Source organism: Ovis canadensis, chromosome 18 (assembly GCF_042477335.2).
Source record: "Ovis canadensis isolate MfBH-ARS-UI-01 breed Bighorn chromosome 18, ARS-UI_OviCan_v2, whole genome shotgun sequence".
NCBI classification, from domain to species: domain Eukaryota; kingdom Metazoa; phylum Chordata; class Mammalia; order Artiodactyla; family Bovidae; genus Ovis; species Ovis canadensis.
The window spans coordinates 47,975,876-47,994,338 of NC_091262.1; the positions used below are offsets into that span (position 1 = coordinate 47,975,876).

Below are 18,463 nucleotides of genomic sequence, written 5' to 3' on the forward strand. Positions count from 1 at the left end.
CAGAGCCAAGTGCTTGATTGCTGGATCCAGGTGGTATGCTCAGCCGCAGTTTGGAGAAGAGGCCTTTGACACCTGGAGCAGTCTGGGGGGCTTCCTGGAGGAGGGAGGAATGGAGCGAGCCTTTATGGAGAGAAAGGCTGAGTCTACCCATTCTGTTTCTCCCATGTCTTCCCCGGGGAGCCCTCTGCCTCCTTCAGCCCTGTAACCTGAAGCCTTGGTATGGGACCGGCACCCCGTAGGGTCATGGGGCCCAGAACAGCTCTGAGAAGGTGGAACTGTGTGAGAGCGATCAGAGGGGTCAAGGGAGGTGATGAGTAGAGCCCCAGCATAGGGAGCCTGGAACCCCAGACCTCGCCGCACACCTGGGGTTTTCCTACCTCAGCCTGACCAGCCTTCACTTGCTCTGCAGGCTGGTCCCCTCCTGCCAGCCCAACGTGCCACCCGGCCTCTACCACACCTGCCTGGCCGTGCTGTCGGTGAGTCCAAACTGACCTGCTGCCAGCCTGAATAGGGGGATGTAGGCTGGGGTGGTGAAGGGAGACGCTGGGAGCCTAAACATGGGGGTGGGGGGGGTGGTACTGGGAGTTCTCCCAGGGTAGGGACCCAAACCAGGATGCAGACGGAGTAAAACCTCTCAAACCTCTGTCACCTCCGTGCCAGTCCCCAACATGCTGCCCGAGCGTGCATGGGGGTTAGGGGGTTCCCAGGGCCGAGGGCTCTGACTCAGCCCCTGGGGAAGGCCTGGGCGCCCTAGCCACGCCTCTGTGCTCTTCTTTCAGATCCTCGTGTTGCTCCTGCTGGCCACGCTGGTGCGGCGCCGCCAGCTCTGGCCCCGCTGCGGGCATGGCAGGCCCGGGCTGCCCAGGTTGGTGCCTTGGCCTGGGCTCCCCTCTCTGGGGGGCCCAGCTGACAGGGCCACTCTGGGAGGGTGGTGAGTTGTTAGGTACCTGGGCCTCAGTGACACCCAGAACCCTCTCAGTCTGGAGGCTCTCCCGTCTGCCCCCCCTCACCGAGATCTCCAGGTTTGTTTGGAACTCCCAGAGAGAAGGGGAGGGACCTGCTCAGGGGCACCCACTCCTGTTCCAGACCCCAGGGAGACGGAGCCCAAGAGGGCCCAGCTCCAGGACACACCCCCTCAGGCAACCCATGGTCTGGACGGGCCAGGCAACCCATGGTCTGGACGGGCCATGATCACTCCGCGCCATCTTCGCCCTCTTCCCTGAGGGTGTTTCCTACTGACATAGGCTTATGAGGGACTGCCCTCCAGCCCCTCTGGCTGACATTTCTCCCCCTGCCTCCTTCAGCCTTGCAACCCCAGAGCCTGGGGTGGGGATGACTCTGAGGAGTTGGGACTGGGCAGGCAAGTGTGAGAGAAACTGAAGAATCGGGGGTGGTGGAAGGCGGAGCCTCAGTGTAGACAGCCTTGCACTCAGAACTGCACACCGAGGTGGGGCCTGCCATACTGGTTTTGATGGGAATGAGCCGGGGGTTTCTGCTGCACCAGCTGGTTGGAAAAAGAGCTTGCCCTGCCTAGGGGTGGGCCCGGGGGAGAACGAAGCAGGATAGAGCCCTCTGGGCATGGAGGCAATCTAGAGCAAGCAGAGGGTCTCAGAGGCTTGCTCTGAGCTCAGAGGGGCAATGCCTGGGATAACCGTGCCCGCTGTCTGCCCTCTGCCCTGGGGCCACTCCCAGGCCAGGGCGGCGGCCGTTGCATAAGGATGTTGTGACTCTCCAGCTCTCTGAAGGTCTGCCAGCCCAGACAGACCGATTAGTGTGGAGGCGGCCGTTTCCTGAAGCTTCCAGAGTGGGCGGGGTGGGGGGGGGAGCAGTGCTTAGACTTGTTCCTTCTGCATCTGTGTGTTGGGGGGAGGGGGGCGTGTTCCTGAGTCACTTGCCATAGGGCCCAGGTCTGGATCCGTAGGAGGCACTCCATAGATATTTGTAGAGTGAATACATGAAGGGGCCTCAGTTTCCCCATCTGGAAAGCAGGATTCCACCTCCCCCCTGTTTGGAACACGGGGTGGTAACGGGCCTGCAGGGCCTGAGTGACTCGCTCTTGTCTGCCCCTGCTCTGTACCAGCCCTGTGGATTTCTTGGCTGGAGACAGGCCCCGGGCCGTGCCTGCCGCCGTCTTCATGGTCCTCTTCAGCTCCCTGTGCCTGCTGCTCCCCACCGAGGACCCGCTGCCTTTCCTGAGCCTCGCCTCACCACTCGGCCAAGGTACCCAGCATGGCTCATGCCCGGGGCTGGATGGACGGCAGCAGGCGGGTAGATATCCAGAGCACTGGGGCTCCTGATCACAGTCATGAGCCATTGGCCAGAAGACACTGTCCCATCACCCTCGCCAACTGTCCCACCACGGTGCCTGGAATCTTGTCACTCCATCCTTGGGTCAATGCTGCTCTCTTGGCTCCTGTACAAACTCTTCTCCCCTGGGTGAGGGGGCAAAGGCTGAGTCCCCCAGACCCCAGACAGCCTAGTCCCGTGTGAACATGAAGGAGCGTGGGGAGGGGAATAGGGAGGGGTCCTGGAGAGTTGATCTGGGCTTAAGGAAGTGGTGGTAGAAAGCACAGCCACCATCCAGAGGAGCCACCGCCCTCCAACGTGGCCTCTTTAGGTCATCTGATCCTCACAACAACTCCACAAAGTGCAGATATTAGCTCCATTCTACAGTGGTGGAGGCCAAGGGTCAGAGATGGGAACACTAATAAAATAGCTGAATTTATTTAGTACTAACTCAGACACGGTGCTATGCACCCTACATATACCTTCTCCTTTGATCTTGGCTAATATGCTCTCTTATTTCCATTTTACAGATGGGGAAGCTGAGACTTCAAGAGGTAACTTGTCCAAGATCACGGAGGTGATACTAGTCAAGAGCCTGGCTTGAATGCAGGGCTGTTGCCTATTGAATCAGCTGAGGGGCTGGGGAGATAGAGACGGGAGGGAAGTGGGGATGGGAGGGACCCAGGCCCCACCTCTGCTCCTCCATTGTGTGTCTCTCTGCCTGTCTTGCCTTCCAGGGCCGTGGAAGATACTGGCTCTGCTCTATTACCCTGCCCTCTACTATCCGCTGGCTGCCTGTGCCACCATCAGACATGGAGCTGCCCACTTGCTCGGCAGCCTGCTGTCCTGGGCTCATCTGGGGGTCCAGGTCTGGCAAAGGGCAGAGTGTCCCGAGTCACCCAAGGTAACCATGGACTCGGGACAGCCCGGGAAAGCATGGCATGGGGGAGCTGCGTCAGCCGGCGAGGCTCCTTTCATCTCTGTCTACATGCTTCCCTGCTGACTTCTGCTGGGCATGGGATTCATGCCTCTAGCCATGTGCTCCTTCCAAGCTCGGCCCTTCTGTGGGAGAGACAGCTGGGCCTGCCCTCAGGAGCTTCCTGTCTGGGAGAGGGAAGGGAGGGAAGGGGCAGAGAAGGAGGGAGAGGAACCCTGAAATCTCCCCATTATTAATTGCCCAGACTTCCCTTGGCCGGGCTGGAGAAGGAGTGAAGAAAGCTGCAGAATGCAAGCACTGAGTTGGGTGATGGTCTCAGAGGGCTAAAAAGAGAATTCCAGAACCTCAGACCCTGGTTCACTGGGCTTGGTTAGGGTGTGAAGCTGCCTGGTCCAGAGCCCAAAGGGTGTGAGTGTAACCTACATAGTCAGACAACCAGGTTTGAATCCAGCTTTATCCCTTCCTGCCTTAGTTCATTCCGCAAACATATTTGAGTATATTCTCTGTCCCAGGGGCATTTCTAGGCCCTGAGTAGAGCTGTGAATAAGACTGATGAAGTCTCTGGCATCCCAAGAGCTGCCTTTTCTGGAAGGGGACACACAGTCAAACAAGCAAATATATGCAATGATGCCAAGTGGTGCCAGGTTCTTTGAGAACACCTTATCACCTTTCTGAGGCTCAGGTTCCCCCACCCACTCCACCCCACTCCCACAATGGAGCTGATAACACGAATCCTTAAGGGTAGAGTTGAAGCTTAGGTGGTTCCCGTGAGAGTAAGGACTTGGTTGGTCTTTTTCACCAGCCAGGACCTGGCACATACTAAGCTCTCAGTAAAAACATATGGCATTAACAGATAAATGAATCCAGGCTCAACCCTAGGAGGGCCTCAGCCCCAGGAGGCAGGGCATGTTCTTCGTAGTTGCTCAGGTTGCAAACTGTAATAGAAAAAAACAAAAACAGGCCAGTGTCAAAGCACCAGGAACATAGGGACGTAGAAGGTGGCTGTCTCCTGTTTCAGGTCCCACGGCAGTCCCCTGGAGTGGGTAGGAGGGACTCACAAAACATCCTCCCTTTGGCTCCTGAAAGGGCCCGGGGAGTCTAGGGGCCTGGAGGAGGGGCAAGCACCTCTGTGGGGCCCGAGAAGGAGAAGTAGGAGTCGGTGCCAAGTGACCTAGGTTGTAGGATAGTAATAGAACCAGAAGCCTTCCCAAGCACCCTCGATCACCTTCAGGGGCCCCTGTGAGCTGGAAAGGGAAATGAATCTCAGTCTTTGACTGGGGAAAGGAGGCAGAAGGCAGATGTGTCTTCGTGTTTGTCTGTTCCTCCAGATCTACAAGCACTACTCCCTGTTGGCCTCGCTGCCTCTCCTTCTGGGCCTCGGATTCCTGAGCCTTTGGTACCCAGTGCAGCTGGTGAGAAGCTTCAGTCATGGGGCAGCCACGGGTTCCAAGGTAAAGGCTCAGGGCTGGGTGGGCTTGTACTTAGCACTCAAGACACCTTGGACTCACCCAGGTCTTTTGGTCTCCTACATGTGGTCATGCTTGGTGTAGGGCCTAGAACATAGCAGGTACTCAGAAAACACTTGCTGAGTCACTGAGGAACTGGTGAGTCGTCCTTCCCCAAGCAAAGGCCAAGTCAGGCCCTCGGCTGGCACCCAGGATCCCTGGGGCACCGAGCTGTTTGCAGAGTGGGGACTCAACAAAGGAGAAGTGGGCTGGAAGACAGGGAACTCATAGCCCTATTTCTGGAACACAGAGGATCTAGCTGGAGAAATGAGACAGGCCAGGGCCTTGGGCCTAATAGAAGCTCTGTAGATGCTGACATGATTCAGAGAGCACCTGAATTACATCAACCCTAGGTTGGATAACTTTGGGTAAAGGGCAGGGCTGGAAGAACTAAGTCGTGTTTGGAGGGCTTCCTGGAGGAAGCAGACATGGCAGGGGGTGAAGGACAGGGAAGATCTGGCATAGGGAGAGAAAAAGAAAGGCACTGCAGGCATGGCAGAGTGTGAGTGGCAGAGACGGGCTGCATCTGCTCACTCTTGCATGGTTTGCAGCACCGGGCAGGTCTTGGCACACTGTTCAGTGGTTCAGTGTGTCTGACTCTTTGTGACTGCATGGCTGCAGCTCGCCAGGCTTCCCTGTCCTTCACCATTTCCCAGAGTTTGCTCAAACTCATGTCCACTGACACAGTGATGCCATCCAACCGTCCCATCCTCTATCACCTTCTCCTCCTGCCTTCAAACTTTCCCAGCATCATGGTAGAGTTGGTAGACATGGTAGACACTCAGCAAATATTTCTGAAGTTTTGGGTAGGTGTGTGTGTGGATGAAGATGTCATGGCAAGGGAGAATTCTTACAAGATACGCCAATCATATTCTCCATTCTCCAAGCACCTATCCTATGCCAGGTCCTGGGCTGGGGCTTTAGACTCAGCTGGGTGACCTGTGTTGGACTTCCCAGCGTGCTGGGGGCAATGGATACAGAGATATACTTACAGTGCGAGAATTGCAATCCCAGAGCATGGGTGGAGGAGGGGTCCAAGGTTTTTCCTGGTGAGAGAGGGGGAGGAGGGAAACTACCCCACAGAGATGCAAAAGGCTGGTTGCTCTGCAGATGGGGAGGTTGAAGGAAAGGCTTGAAGGGTGGCATCCAGGACAGACAGCGGGTGGGTGGTGGCGCCAGTTCCTGGCGAGATGCCCTGGATGAGAGCAGGTGTGCGGGGGGCGATGTACAGCTGTGCGTGTGTGGTGCCGAGGGGTCTGGCGGGCAGCTGGACCCTGGGCCTGGAGCTCAACAGAGGGGCTGGGACTGAAACCAGAGAAGGAGTGAGGTCCCCACAGGGGAGAAGAGGCGGGTGGGCTCAGTGTCTCCAGGGTGGCCCTGGATACCCCGCTGGCCCCCTTGACTGCAGGTTTCATGCTCACAGGGTAGCAGTAGGGTCCTCAGTACTTGTCACTACTGCCCTCCAGATGCTCAGAGGAGGAGAGTGGCTCCCCAGGATACCAGCACGTCTCTGCCTTGCTCAGGCCCTTCCCTCCTCTCCTGGGGATCGTCTCAGCCTCTCCTTCCACTGCACGCCTTTCCTCTTGGGAAGTCTTAGGAGAAATAAAATCCTCTTTGGCCCTTGGTCAAAGAGTTTTAATCCTCAAAGGACACAGTCATTCTTTGAGCTGATCCACACCTGCCCTGGATCCCAGGGTTCCCATGGCAATGGGTGACTTGGCCTATATTTTCCAAATGATCAGGGGCCAGGGGCTCACCGCATCTTACTGTGGACCTCTGCCACTTGGCAGGCAGCTTAAGGCCTGGAATGTGGCTTAGACAAATCAGGTCACCCTTGTGATCTCCCTGGAGTAGGAGAGGCCTGGGGCATCTGACCCAAAACGGCCCAGCCTGTGTCCTGGTCAGGGATAAACTCGTGGGACATAGTATCCCTTTAGCCCCCGTCTCAGCTAGCAAAGGCCAGAGGGCCAGGAGGAAGGCAGTGATGTGAAGAGACTGAGCAAAGCAGGGGAGGGTTGGAAATAGCCCTTAGGAAAGACTTGCCAGCATTGGGAGTTCTTAGCTAGGAGACGGATTAGTCTTTTATTTAAGGAGGAGGGGAGGACAGCTCTGGGGGGGCCCTTATGCCCACAAGGTGCCCTTTCTCTGTACTCTACCACAGCCAAGAGGTTTGTATGGAGCACCTACTGGGTGCCCAGCAAGGTATCCTGAGCCAGGGCCCCAGGGATGGCTCAAGACAGGTCCCACCTTCTTGTCCTCTGTCCCCACAGGGGCTGCAGAGCAGCTACTCTGAAGAATATCTGAGGACCCTCCTTTGCCAGAAGAAGCTGAAAAGCAGGTGAGGTTCCAGGCACATCCTGTGGGCTGGGGGACAGGCCTGGGCAGGCAGGTTTGTTTGGGAGGTTGGCGCTGGGCCCCATGGTGGGGCAGAGTTGAAGAATCAACCAGACCTTGGGGCCCAGGCTCGGGGCAGGAGCTTCTCCTGAGAGCTGCCCCCTGCCTGGGTCTTTCCGCAGCTCCCACACCTGCAAGCATGGCTTCGCATCCTGGGCCTGGATCTACTTTAGACACTCCATCTACATTCCGCAGCGAGGTATGGGGTGGGGAGCTGAGGTCAAGAGTGACGGGTGACCGCACCCCTCATCCGCACAGAACAGCTGCTGTAGAAGGCCAGCTCCTACCTTTAGTACCATTGTCATCAGGAGACAAGGGGAAGCCCCTGACTGGCCTTGGTGGTCCAGGATCCTGTGAGCCCTGGTCCTATTCCTGGGTCCTTTGGGCGGGAGGGGGCTCCGGGGCCTGGGTGGTGCTGGGGTTCACCATACCCCTCCTTTTGGGGACTGCAGGATTCCGACTCCCCCTGAAGCTGGTGCTTTCAGTCACCCTGACAGGGACGGCCATCTACCAGGTATGTCCTGCCTCTGTCATGCCATGTGCCTCTGGACCCCTGCTCCCAACCCCCAACCCTGAGATGACTTAGGCTCAACTCTCCAAGAGCCCCACCCGCAATCCTATCCTCTTGCTTCTGGCCATCTTGGGAATGCTGGCCTACCCAGAAGGGAGGGGATGCTAACCCTTGTTGGGCTCACACAGGGTCAGAGCATGAGTTCTGGAGTCATGTAAACATAGATTTAAATCCTCACTCTTTTGTTTACCTCAAGTGATTTGGACAAGGTACTCAACATCCCTGAACGCACTAGTTTGTCTGTGAAATGGAGGAAATAGAATTACTTCCTTTCAGTCGGGAAGATTTAGTGAAATAATGTATGTTTGATAAATCCCCACCACCCCCCACCACCCCTCCCCCTAAAAGAGACAAAAAAATCGGAACATCCTGGGAGGTAGGTATGAGTCTTCTCCCTTTCACAGATGGAGGAAATTGAGGCTGAGAGATGAATTTGACTTGGCCTTGTTCCTACAGCCAATATCTCGGGGTAGCCAAAATTCGAATCCAGGTCTGGCTAGCTTCAATGCTTGTGCTCATTTAGGGGACACTTTGCTTTCTCCAACATGGAAAAACTGGAAATTTCATACTAAATTTAGATAGACGATTCAGAGATGCACATGTGCACTTGAGTTGCTTGAAAGCATGTCTGGGGTCGATGAGGCTAAAGTCGTATCTGTAACATGCTGATTAGAGGCTTGAGGATGCTGCTCCAAGAGACAGATAAGAACACTGTGATGAGTGATGGGCATGTGGCTGCAGCCCACAGGCTGCTGGAGTTTATCTCCTGAAGTCTCAGAAAACACTTCTCCTGGGATGGGAATGCCTGGTGTGAGCATAGCCAGGCCCTGCCATCCTAATTTTGGGGTTCTTCCAGGTGGCCCTGCTGCTGCTAGTGGGTGTGGTACCCACCATCCAGAAGGTGAGGGCGGGGATCACCACGGACGTCTCCTACCTGCTGGCCGGCTTTGGGATCGTGCTCTCAGAGGACAAGCAGGAGGTGGTAGAGCTGGTGAAGCACCACCTGTGGGCTCTAGAAGGTGAGGCCTCCCAGAAGCCCCTGAGGCGCTGCAGTGGGGACCCAAGCTGGGATGCCTGAGCTCTATCCCAGGAGCCATGGACACGTGGGGCGCCTTGGGCATCCCCTCTCTGAGTCTCGGCTGCCTCATCTACAAATTGGGAGGCTGGAGCTTCCAGTTTCGAGTCTTGAGACCTGAAGGGGTCATCTCACTGGTCCCCTGTCAGCTTGTGTGGGATCTCTCACCTCCACCCCCACCCCTGCCCCCAGCAACTTTGCCCTGCTCTGCAGGGGTGGAGGTGGAGGAGGGCATGGAGTGTGTAAGCTGAGGGGACAGCCATGGGCTCTGAGGGAAGCAGGCAAGCAGGCAGTGTGTCAGGATGGCAGGCCAGGATTCTGAGTTAATCCTATGGCAGGTGGGTGGGGTCAGGAAGGGTGAATGCTCTCTCTTCCCAATCCCTGTCCTCAAGGCACCTCCTTTCTCCTTCCTTCCCTTGACAATGAGCTCCTGGGCTCCAAAACTATACCAGGTGCCCCTCGCCAATTCTGTGGTCTGATGCCTCCTCTAGCCCTTCGCCCTGTTACCCACTACCTCATCTCCACAGCCCTATGCTGGAGACTGAGACACATCCTCACTTGACACAGGGGGAAGAACTGGTCTGAGGTTGTACAGCCAGGCAGAAATAGAGCCAAGAGAAGAATAAAGTCTCCTAACACCCAGGCTGGGACTATCTACCACCTTAAGACAGGGCCTGTTGGTCAGATGTCATGTGGCCTACACTCTCTTCTGGCTAGGGAGTCCCTGGCTGGCACAGGCACCCTGGCTCCTGAGGAGTAACATGTGATGGTCGGAGCTTAGGCTGCCATTATTGCAGGTGGAGGTATGACTGCTCTGCTGCTCTTCCTTACCAAGACCATCAGGGAGGGAATACGGGTGGGCAGAGGTGTGTGCAGTGACTGCTTCCTTCCCTGACCACCACTTTCCTGAGTGCATCTGCTCCCCTACCAGAATCTGTCCTGGAACTGTGACTGAAGCCCATAGGTGACAAGCTCTGGATGGGCTGAAAATGACATCTCCAAGATTTTCCAAGTTGGTTGCAATCTGAGCCACAGGCAGGAGCAGACATGACCCTTATCAGTCCATATCCAAGCTCAGACCTTGCTCACAGCGGCCCTGTTGGGTTAGCATCATTGATCTCCTCTCACAGAGCAGGAAATCAAGAGGCAGACATGTCTAGGACAAGGGATTTGGTTTCTATGCAACACACTTGACACTTACAATCACATGCTGCAGTTTCCAAGTCCAGATGCTCCCACTCTGAATCTCCTTGGAAGCGGGGGTTAAGTAGATCAGTGTTTACCTTTCCAGTTCACAGGCAAGGCAAACTGAGGCCCAAGAGGTTTAGGGATATGCCCTAAGCACAAGGCAAACCAGGGGTAGAACTGAGATGAGATCTGAGGCCCTTTGGTCTGTTCTCAGTCTAAGAAGCTAATGTCTTCTGAGCTTTGAGAGCCTGTTTTAGGGCTACCCACCCGACACCTGGACCATAAGCCCGGCATCTTTCACAGAAAGCTCGCACTCTGAGTCAGGCCAGCTAGATTTGAGTCAGGCCAGCTAGATTAGAATTTGTGCTCCATCACTTACCAGCTGTGTGTCCTGGGCAAGCTGTTTACTCCTTTGGATCTCAATCTCCCTACCTGTAAGATGGGTGTTGAAGCTCTAAAGGCATCTTTGTCCTCGAGACTCCTGATCAGGTGTGGGAGACAGACTGATCCGCAAAACCCAGGCCTGGAAGGGGGAAGGTGCAGAGTTCCAGAGGAAGCGAAGAGCAGGAAGATTTTATGAGTACCAGGATTAGGAGGGAACCAACTGAGGGAGAGAGGAGGGAGAGGTAGACACCTGAAGACCAAGGCCAGGCTGGGGATCAGAGTCAGATAACTCTTCCCTTCAGTTAACCTATTTGCTCACCTTGGCAGCCTCTGCAGGCAAACTCCTTGACTCCTGGCAGAAACAGTCCAGAGTGTATCTTTGCGGGCATCATGTTGGCTATAGGAGGGCAGGGCTCTAGACAGAGCGGAGCAGAACTGTGCATGCCCAGGGCTTTCTTCTAACCTCATGTTCAGTAAAGGGCCCCCCTCTGCACGACTGAACCAGGGGCAGGCACAGTGGCCCCAGGTTTCTGTAGCGGTCATCCTCGCTCCTGTCTGTGCCTGAGAATCACCTGGTAACTTTAAAGAAATCCCAAGGCTCTAGTCAGACTCAGAAACCTGGAGGGTGGGGCCCAGCCTCTGTGACTGGACAAGCCTTCTCCATGATTCAAATACAAGACTGAGTTTGAGAACCACTTGTAGCAGGCGCTTTACACATGATGGTTGACCTGTTGGATTTCAATCAACTGTTGACGCAAAGAAATCATTAAGGCTCTGACTTTGGAAAAAAAAAACAAAAACCAGTTCAGTGGTTCTCAGCCCTGAGTGCAAGTTGGAATTACTGGGATTGCTTTCCCAAAAGCTAAGGTCTGGGTTCCATGCCCAGAAATTCTGACTTTATTGCTCTGGGGCACAGCTTGGGCTATGGGAATTTTTGAAATTATTTTTTTTGGTGCGTGGGGTCTTAGTTGCAGTAGTCAGGATCTTTCCTTGTGGCACTCCGGCTTCCCAGTTGTGATGTACAGGCTCAGTAGCTGTGGCACGTGGGCTTAGTTGCCCTGCAGCATGTGGGATCCTAGTTCCCCGACCAGGAATCAAACTCATGTCTCCTGCATTGCAAGGCAGATTCTTAACCTCTGGGCCACTGGAAGTCCCTGGGCCATGGGAACTGAAAACTCCAGGTGATCCTAATATGCTGTCAGTGATAAGACTCATATCTCCAGTACCTGTGGCTGCACGGACCCAGTGCTTGCCTCTCCTACCAGATTCTGGTAGGGGACCAGATGTGTTTGCTCCCCTCCTGAGTCTCTGATGGGAACCAGGAACACTTTCCTCAGATGACTAATGAGATCAGGGTGCAGACCTCCCAGGCTTATCCTAGATCGAAAGATTGCACAGCCTGCTCCATAACTTCCAAGTGGTGTGGCTGGTGGGTCAAGCCCACCAGCTCTGAGTCTCAGCTTCTTTGTGGGTCCCACATCTCCCAGGGCCTCTCCTGTGGGATTGTTCTGAGGGTACGGAGGGTACTGGCTGTGGATATAGGAAGGGTTACAGCTCTGCTATGCTTAAAGACCAGGCTTGTTCAATGCATTTTCTCCCAGTTGCTGCTGATACAAGGAACTCCTGGCCAGGGTGGATGGGGAGTTGAGGAGGAGATGGCGCAGCAGCGGTTATGTCCCTCATTCTGATGGACTCAGGTCACGCTGATGGGTGCTTGTATCTTCTGTGCTCTGAACCAAGGCCACTAATGCAGGCCTTGATGGGATTTTAGTGTTCACAACATGCTGGGAGATGGGCAGCCCAGCGGTGTGCCTGGTATGGACAAGCTGAGGCTGGGCAATGGCATGGTCTCCTGACGCCTCAGAGCCGGGAGGTCATGGAGCTGGAGGCAGACACCAGGCAGACCCCCATGGAGTCCCTCACTGGGGGCCACACAGCAGTGGAAGCAGCAAGACCAGAGTGAGGGCCAGGTCTGCAACCTCAGAGCTGGCCTCTCCCATCCTGGCCATCAGATGTCACCTGGCAGTATGGGCCAACCAAAGTTGTCGACTTACACTGGATCTGAGAACAGGGAAAGTGACGAGAGGCCTCTGCTCAGTGTGGCTGTGGGGTGGGGGTAACTCCCACCCAGCTGTCCCTTGACGGCAGTTCAGAGATTACCCAGGAGACCCGCCCCAGGCCCTGACCTGCCACTTTGCTCCTTTTCGGCTTTCCAGTTTGCTACATCTCGGCCTTGGTCCTGTCTTGCTTGCTCACCTTCCTCATGCTGGTCCACTCGCTGGTGACACACAGGTCAGTGGCAGGCTCTGACACCCCCTGATACAGATGTCGGGGAGAGGTCGGGCCTGCAGGACCCATGACCCAGGAGGGGAAAATCTTGGGACTAGAGGGAGGGAGAATGCCTGCAGGACCGAGCTGTCCCTGAGGCCAGCTGCCCTGCAGTGGGTGGAGAAGGTGGGGTGTCCCTGTCTGGTCGGAGAAACGTCTGTGACTAATGCAGGGCATGGCTGATGAAGGGCTGAAGTGTGGAGTTTGTCCTCTGAGGAGGGGTTACCTGGGAGAGCTGGCGTCCTACTGGGAGATGAGGGAGGCAGGGTGCCATGGGCGGGAGGAGCTGCTTGAGCAAGAGCAAGTGTGAGTGTGGGTGAGGGGGCGGGCCGGCTGGCGCCTAGGGCACCAGAGAGATTCTTGTGGGATATTGAATGCCAAGCCGCCTACCTTGCCCTTTCATGGTGAATGGTAAGGAGCACTGAAGAAGTGTGAGCAGAGAAGGAGAGAAAGTTCTGGTTGGGAGTAGGGTGGGTGGGAAGGGGAGGGCCAGGGACTTAGCAGGGAGCTGGTCCCCGTGCTTTACATTGATCAGACCTCAGGGTTCCTGCTCCGGGATCTTTTCTTACTGGGTTGGCGCTACTTGTTGTTGTTGTTCAGTTGCTAAGTTGTGTCTAACTCTTTGCAACCCCAGGGACTGCAGCACACAAGGCTTTCCTGTCCTTCATCAACTCCCAGAGTTTCCTCAAACTCATGCCCATTGAGTCAATGATGCCTTCCAACCATCTCATCCTCTGTCACCTCCTTCTCCTCCTGCCTTCAATCTTTCCCAGCAGCAGTCTTTTCCAGTGAGTCGGCTCTTCCTGTCAGGTGGCTAAGGCTCTCAAGCCTCTGCCTACCTGGAACCTGGCCTCCTGCCCTGGTGGCTGAGCTGCAAGTCATTTTCTATCCCTACTGTTGTGTCTCACTTTCCTGACTTGGCTCAGGTTGAGTCTTCTGTTTTAATTTGTCTCCCTTGATCCCTGCCCCAGCCCCTACCAACTTACTCTTATTCATCCTTTAAAACTCAACTCAGGCATCACCTCCTCTGGGAAGCCCTCCCTGACCTCCCAGGCTGGATTAGTAGGCTCCACTGGGCTCCCACAGCCCTGGGCTTCCCTGCCCGTGGCTGTGGGTTAGACTAGGAGTTCAGCCAGAGGCTGGCCCAGAGCTGGCAATAAGGAAGCATGTGTGCACCCTGAGATCCCTGCCTTCCTCACTCCCACCCTAGGACCAACCTGCGAGCTCTGCACCGAGGGGGTGCCCTGGACATAGGCCCCCTGACCCAGAGCCCCCACCCCTCCCGCCAGGCCATATTCTGTTGGATGAGCTTCACTGCCTACCAGACTGCTTTTACCTGCCTTGGTGAGCCCCCCTCGCCCGCTCCACCTGACCTCAGCACTGACCGCCTTCCAACCCCAGACGCTGGCCCGAGTAGGGGAAGGAATGCACTGCAGGTCTTGGCTGCCCCTGCAGGTCTGCCTGTGCTGGAGCTGGCTCTGGGATAAAAGCAAAAGGAAGGAGCCACCTTGCCTCCCCTGCCCTCAGGGAGTCTGCACAGGTGGGATGAGAGGGAGGGGTTAGGAGCAGGAGCCCTTGGTGAAAGAACATCCCTCACTAGGTTGGCTCCTGGGTGCTACCAGGTGTTAGCACAGAGGGTGACCCAGGGCTGGAAAGTTGAAGGAGGCACATTCCTGCTTTTGTAAGGGAGGGCTATATCATGATGGGCTCTCAGTAGGTAATGAGATCCCTATCAATGGGAGTATTCAAGCATGGCTGATATTGTCCAGTCGCTAAGTCACATCCGACTCTCTGCAACCCCGTGGACTGTATCATGCCAGGCTTCCCCATCCTCCACTAGCATGGTTATGTGGCCATTACTGGGGGCTGCAAAGGGGGTCCTACTCTGAGAGAATTGGACTAGTGGACTTCAAGGACCCTTCCATGCTCCAAGTTTCTGATTCTTCCCTTGGGCACTGCAGTGAGTAAAGTCCTCTCAAATGTGAGCGGGCTGAAGCCAGCAAGGACCTGATTTCCCTTCCTGCGGCTTCTTTCAGTTCTCGCCCCTCTGGGTAAGGTGGGAAAAGATGATAAAGGGGTAGAGGGACTATTAGCACTAAAAGTCATAATTCCTTGAATTGGTAAACTTTAAGCCTCTGAAGCCCTTTTGTACACATCCTAGGTAAACAATAGCCCATCATTTTAATAGACAGCTTTCAGGTGCCTACCATGGGCCAGGCTCTGGCCAGTAGGAATGTAAACATTAATTTCAAATACTGTCTTGTCCTCAAGGATGCAGGAGCAATTGGGGGGAAAATAACATTTGCAAAGCACTTTGTGGTTTTCCAAGAGTGGCCACAGATTTCGTCTCACTGCCCTCTCAGCGCGGCCCTCCTGGTAGGGGCTGCTTTCCCCTTTTTACAGAGGAAGAAACCAAGGCTCAGAGAGGTTAAGTAACTTGCTCAAGGTGGCCCAACTAAACAGCAGCAGAGCAGGGATCTGAAACCGGGTCTACCTGATTCCAAAGCTTTGAGTGCCTGGGAGTGGAGGGGGTGGGCTGATGACTGCGCCCCTCCTCCCGATGCTGGCAGGACTCCTGGTACAGCAGATCCTCTTCTTCCTGGGGACCTTGACCCTGGCCTTCCTGGTGTTCATGCCCATGCTTCACGGCAGGAACCTCCTGCTCCTCCATTACCTGAAGTCCTCGTGGTAAGTGAGGAAAAGGCTGAGGGTTCTGAGACCCCTTCCCCAAGGGCCACTAACAGTGACACCCTCCCCATCCCCTCACCTCTCACAGGCCCTTCTGGCTGACCTTGGTCCTGGCTGTGACCCTGCAGAAGGTGGCCGCCCACTGGCTCTTTCTGGACACTCACCATGGACGCCCGGGGCTGACCAACCGGTGAGGTGGCTCCTGGGCTCGTGGCTCCCTCAGGCCCTTGGCCGCCTCTTCCCTGTCTTCTTTTCTGTCCCCCTCTCCCTCCACTGCTGTCTTTCCCCTTTCTCTAACAGGGAACCCCAGCAGGTGGTAAAAAGGGCTCGCCTTATCCACAGAGAGAGGCTGCCGTGGCCCAGCTTAGTTCAAAATGCCTCTGTTTACCTGTCACAGGGCCAGAAATACCCCCTTGAGTTTCCCTTCTTGGGGATCAGCCCTGCTCCCCTCTTTGCAGGAACGAGGTTAATAGCCATGTCATTTCTCTGCTAGGCTGTGGGAGATCCTGGCCCCAGGAGAGGCTTAGAGTCGTGGACAAGGGACCCAGAGGAGGGAAGTGGGAGACACCAGGATCATAGAAAGATCCAGGTGGACCTGGAGTGAAACCCCAAATCTGCCACTGACCAGCTAGGCAGCCTTAGCTAAGTCACCTAAGTCAGTCAATCTGTCTGGGCATCCCAGATTGGGGGAATGGGTGAGCTGGGTTAAGAGGGCAGACGTAAGGCACAACGTGGGTGCACTGAGGTGTGCTCAGTAAATGCACGGCAGCTGTGGTCATCTCAGTCTGACACTGACCCGAGGAAGGGCCTCTGTGTGGGGACCTGCCTCAGCCCTCTTCTCCCGGCCCGCAGAAGAGCACTCTCTGCAGCCACCTTCCTTCTCTTCCCCATCAACATGCTGGTGGGCACCATGGTGGCCGCCTGGAGAGTGCTCCTCTCCGCCCTCTACAATGCCGTCCACCTTGGCCGGATGGACCTCAGCCTGCTGCCGCTTAGAGCTGCCACTCTTGACCCCGGTAAGGTCACTGGGCGGGAGCTGATGGTGGGGGATGCTCAGCCTGGCCAAGCAGGGAGGGAGGCTCTGCCCTGACCTAGTCTCCTTGGAGGATGTCCGTAACCCTGAGCCATGGGCATGTGCAGGGGGCCGCGCGCTCACAGGCAGGGTGTGCAGGACACTTCCGGGGTCTGTGTTTCGGGGCATCTGGGCCCTCCCCAGCTAGCGCTGCACCCCCCACCCAGGCTACCACACATATTGCAACTTCTTGAAGATGGAGGTCAGCCAGGCACACCCAGCTGCGACAGCCTTCTGCACCCTGCTCCTGCGGACTCAGAGGCCCCAGCCCCGCATGACCCCCCGGGATGGCCTCAGACTGGGGGAGGAAGAGGAAGGTATGCCCTTCCAGTGGGGACGGGGGGAGGTGGAACCCAGCTGGCTTCTCCCAGGAGGAAGGCACGCCCCCCTCTCCAACACAGGCAAGGGAGAGAGGGCCAGGAAAATGCTTACTTCCTCTCTGGGCTGCCTGTGGGAGAGAAGTGAGAATTTTCCTGGTCCATCTCAGGGTAACTTTTTCCTTGATACTAACATATACACACTGTCTGTCACATGTGTGCACACACACTTAGTCCTCACTTGGGCATGAGACCGCTGTCTTGCTAAGGGGCTCTGTCACCGCCCCACCCGGGCTACCCCTACTCTCCTTCTAAGCCGTCTGTCTTCCCTGCCCTGCAGCCTGGGTGTAGTAGGGAGGGGGACACTGAGCTGCCTCCAGTCCCTGGTCCCAGCCCTGCCTTCACAGAGCTCCTCCTCACCCTGTCCTACCGGCCACCCAGAGGGTGACCACCTGAGCTTGAACAAACCCCTTCTGCAGCCCCACACTTCTTCCGGCTTCCCACCCTGTGAAATAGCACCCGGAGCCCCTGTCTCGTCAATCTCCCCGACTCTACACGGGCAATTTTCAGATTCGGCCCCCATCTTGGTGCTGGGGTGGTGGGGGGAGGGCAGGGTTTGGCCGGGTGTTTGTTGAGTGACTCACAGAAGGCCTCTTCTCAGGGATTCAGCTGCTACAGGCCAAGGACCTGGTGGCCAGAGGAGCGGGGCCCAGGGCCCGCCACGGCAGGGCTCGCTGGGGTCTGGCGTACACACTGCTGCACAACCCAGCTCTGCAGGCCTTCCGGAAGACAGCCCTGCCAGGTGCTCGGGCCAACGGTGCCCAGCCCTGAGCCGGGGAAGGCTGCACTGCCGTGTCCCTGCCTCCCAGCCCGTCCCTCCCCGGCTCTCCCAGCGTCATCACCATGGCCACGGCAGCCCCCTGCTTGGCCCCAGCTCTGCCTGCAGGGCCCGGGGATTTAGCCGAACCAGCCGGGGCTCGCTGTGGTTGGATGGAAGTCCGTCAGCACTATGAGCCTCGAGCCTTGGGAAGGCTCTGGTCTGCCCCTCTTGACCTTGGGAAGCCAGTAAGGGCTCTGGAGAAGGCGAGCTTGGCCCAGGAAGCAGGTCCAGGCCCCTCCCGATGCCCGGCCCTGCCACCAGCCTCCAGGCTTCCCTGAAGCCTTCTCCTGACCTGGGTTGGCGGTTCAGGCCAGGACAGCCTAGCCTTCCAGCTTGGCCCCCTCAGCTTCTCGTCACCACCGTGATGAGACGCAGTGCCTCCTGTCTCTTACAGCTTTCCCCCTCTCCCTCTGGGGGTTCTCATGGCTTGCAAGGCAGCCCAGGAGGAAGCCATGGGCTCCTATCCCACAGCAAAGTCATGGCTCAACCAGACCCCACACCGAGCTGGCCACACTTGAGAGCCTGATATTTTTGTAGTTGGTATGCCCTTAGAGATTATGAAAGAGGTTAGTGTGCTCTCTGTAATAAACTTGTGCTTGAGAAGCAGTCCTCCTGAGGTGGGGGTTGGGGGGGCAGGGGATATGTGGGGAAAACCACCCAGACTTTCAGTGAATCAACAGTGTGTTTGTGGGGCTTGGGTGGGGTTGGGGTATTCTGGTCACATGCTGGGCTGGGTGGAGAGGGCAGAGGGGAACCTGTGGCCACATCCCTTTGGGTGGTGGAGAGACTCAGGACCCAGGGTGCCACCCCTGAGCTGTGTCAGTGTAGGCTTTGGAAG

At 56.4% G+C, this 18,463-nt stretch overlaps 1 protein-coding gene across 6 annotated transcripts in view; it reads left to right on the plus strand.

Moving 5' to 3' along the window:
- STRA6 (signaling receptor and transporter of retinol STRA6) overlaps positions 1–18,228 on the plus strand; it is a 29,923-nt gene extending 11,695 nt beyond the window's left edge. For 3 of the 6 annotated variants that reach the window (XM_069559569.1, XM_069559570.1, XM_069559571.1), the window contains exons 3-19: positions 410–476; positions 780–865; positions 2,081–2,220; positions 2,817–2,840; positions 3,024–3,190; positions 4,552–4,674; positions 6,999–7,066; positions 7,245–7,321; positions 7,575–7,636; positions 8,550–8,712; positions 12,557–12,632; positions 13,879–14,012; positions 15,239–15,356; positions 15,445–15,546; positions 16,209–16,372; positions 16,596–16,745; positions 17,407–18,228. In XM_069559569.1, coding sequence (XP_069415670.1) covers positions 410–476; positions 780–865; positions 2,081–2,220; positions 2,817–2,840; positions 3,024–3,190; positions 4,552–4,674; positions 6,999–7,066; positions 7,245–7,321; positions 7,575–7,636; positions 8,550–8,712; positions 12,557–12,632; positions 13,879–14,012; positions 15,239–15,356; positions 15,445–15,546; positions 16,209–16,372; positions 16,596–16,745; positions 17,407–17,576 — 1,891 coding nt within the window. In that variant the 3' untranslated portion in view covers positions 17,577–18,228. The remainder of the gene's footprint in view (positions 1–409; positions 477–779; positions 866–2,080; positions 2,221–2,816; positions 2,841–3,023; positions 3,191–4,551; positions 4,675–6,998; positions 7,067–7,244; positions 7,322–7,574; positions 7,637–8,549; positions 8,713–12,556; positions 12,633–13,878; positions 14,013–15,238; positions 15,357–15,444; positions 15,547–16,208; positions 16,373–16,595; positions 16,746–17,406) is intronic. The other 3 variants (XM_069559567.1, XM_069559568.1, XM_069559566.1) reach the window with 1 other exon arrangement.
- The last annotated feature ends 235 nt before the right edge of the window (positions 18,229–18,463 follow it).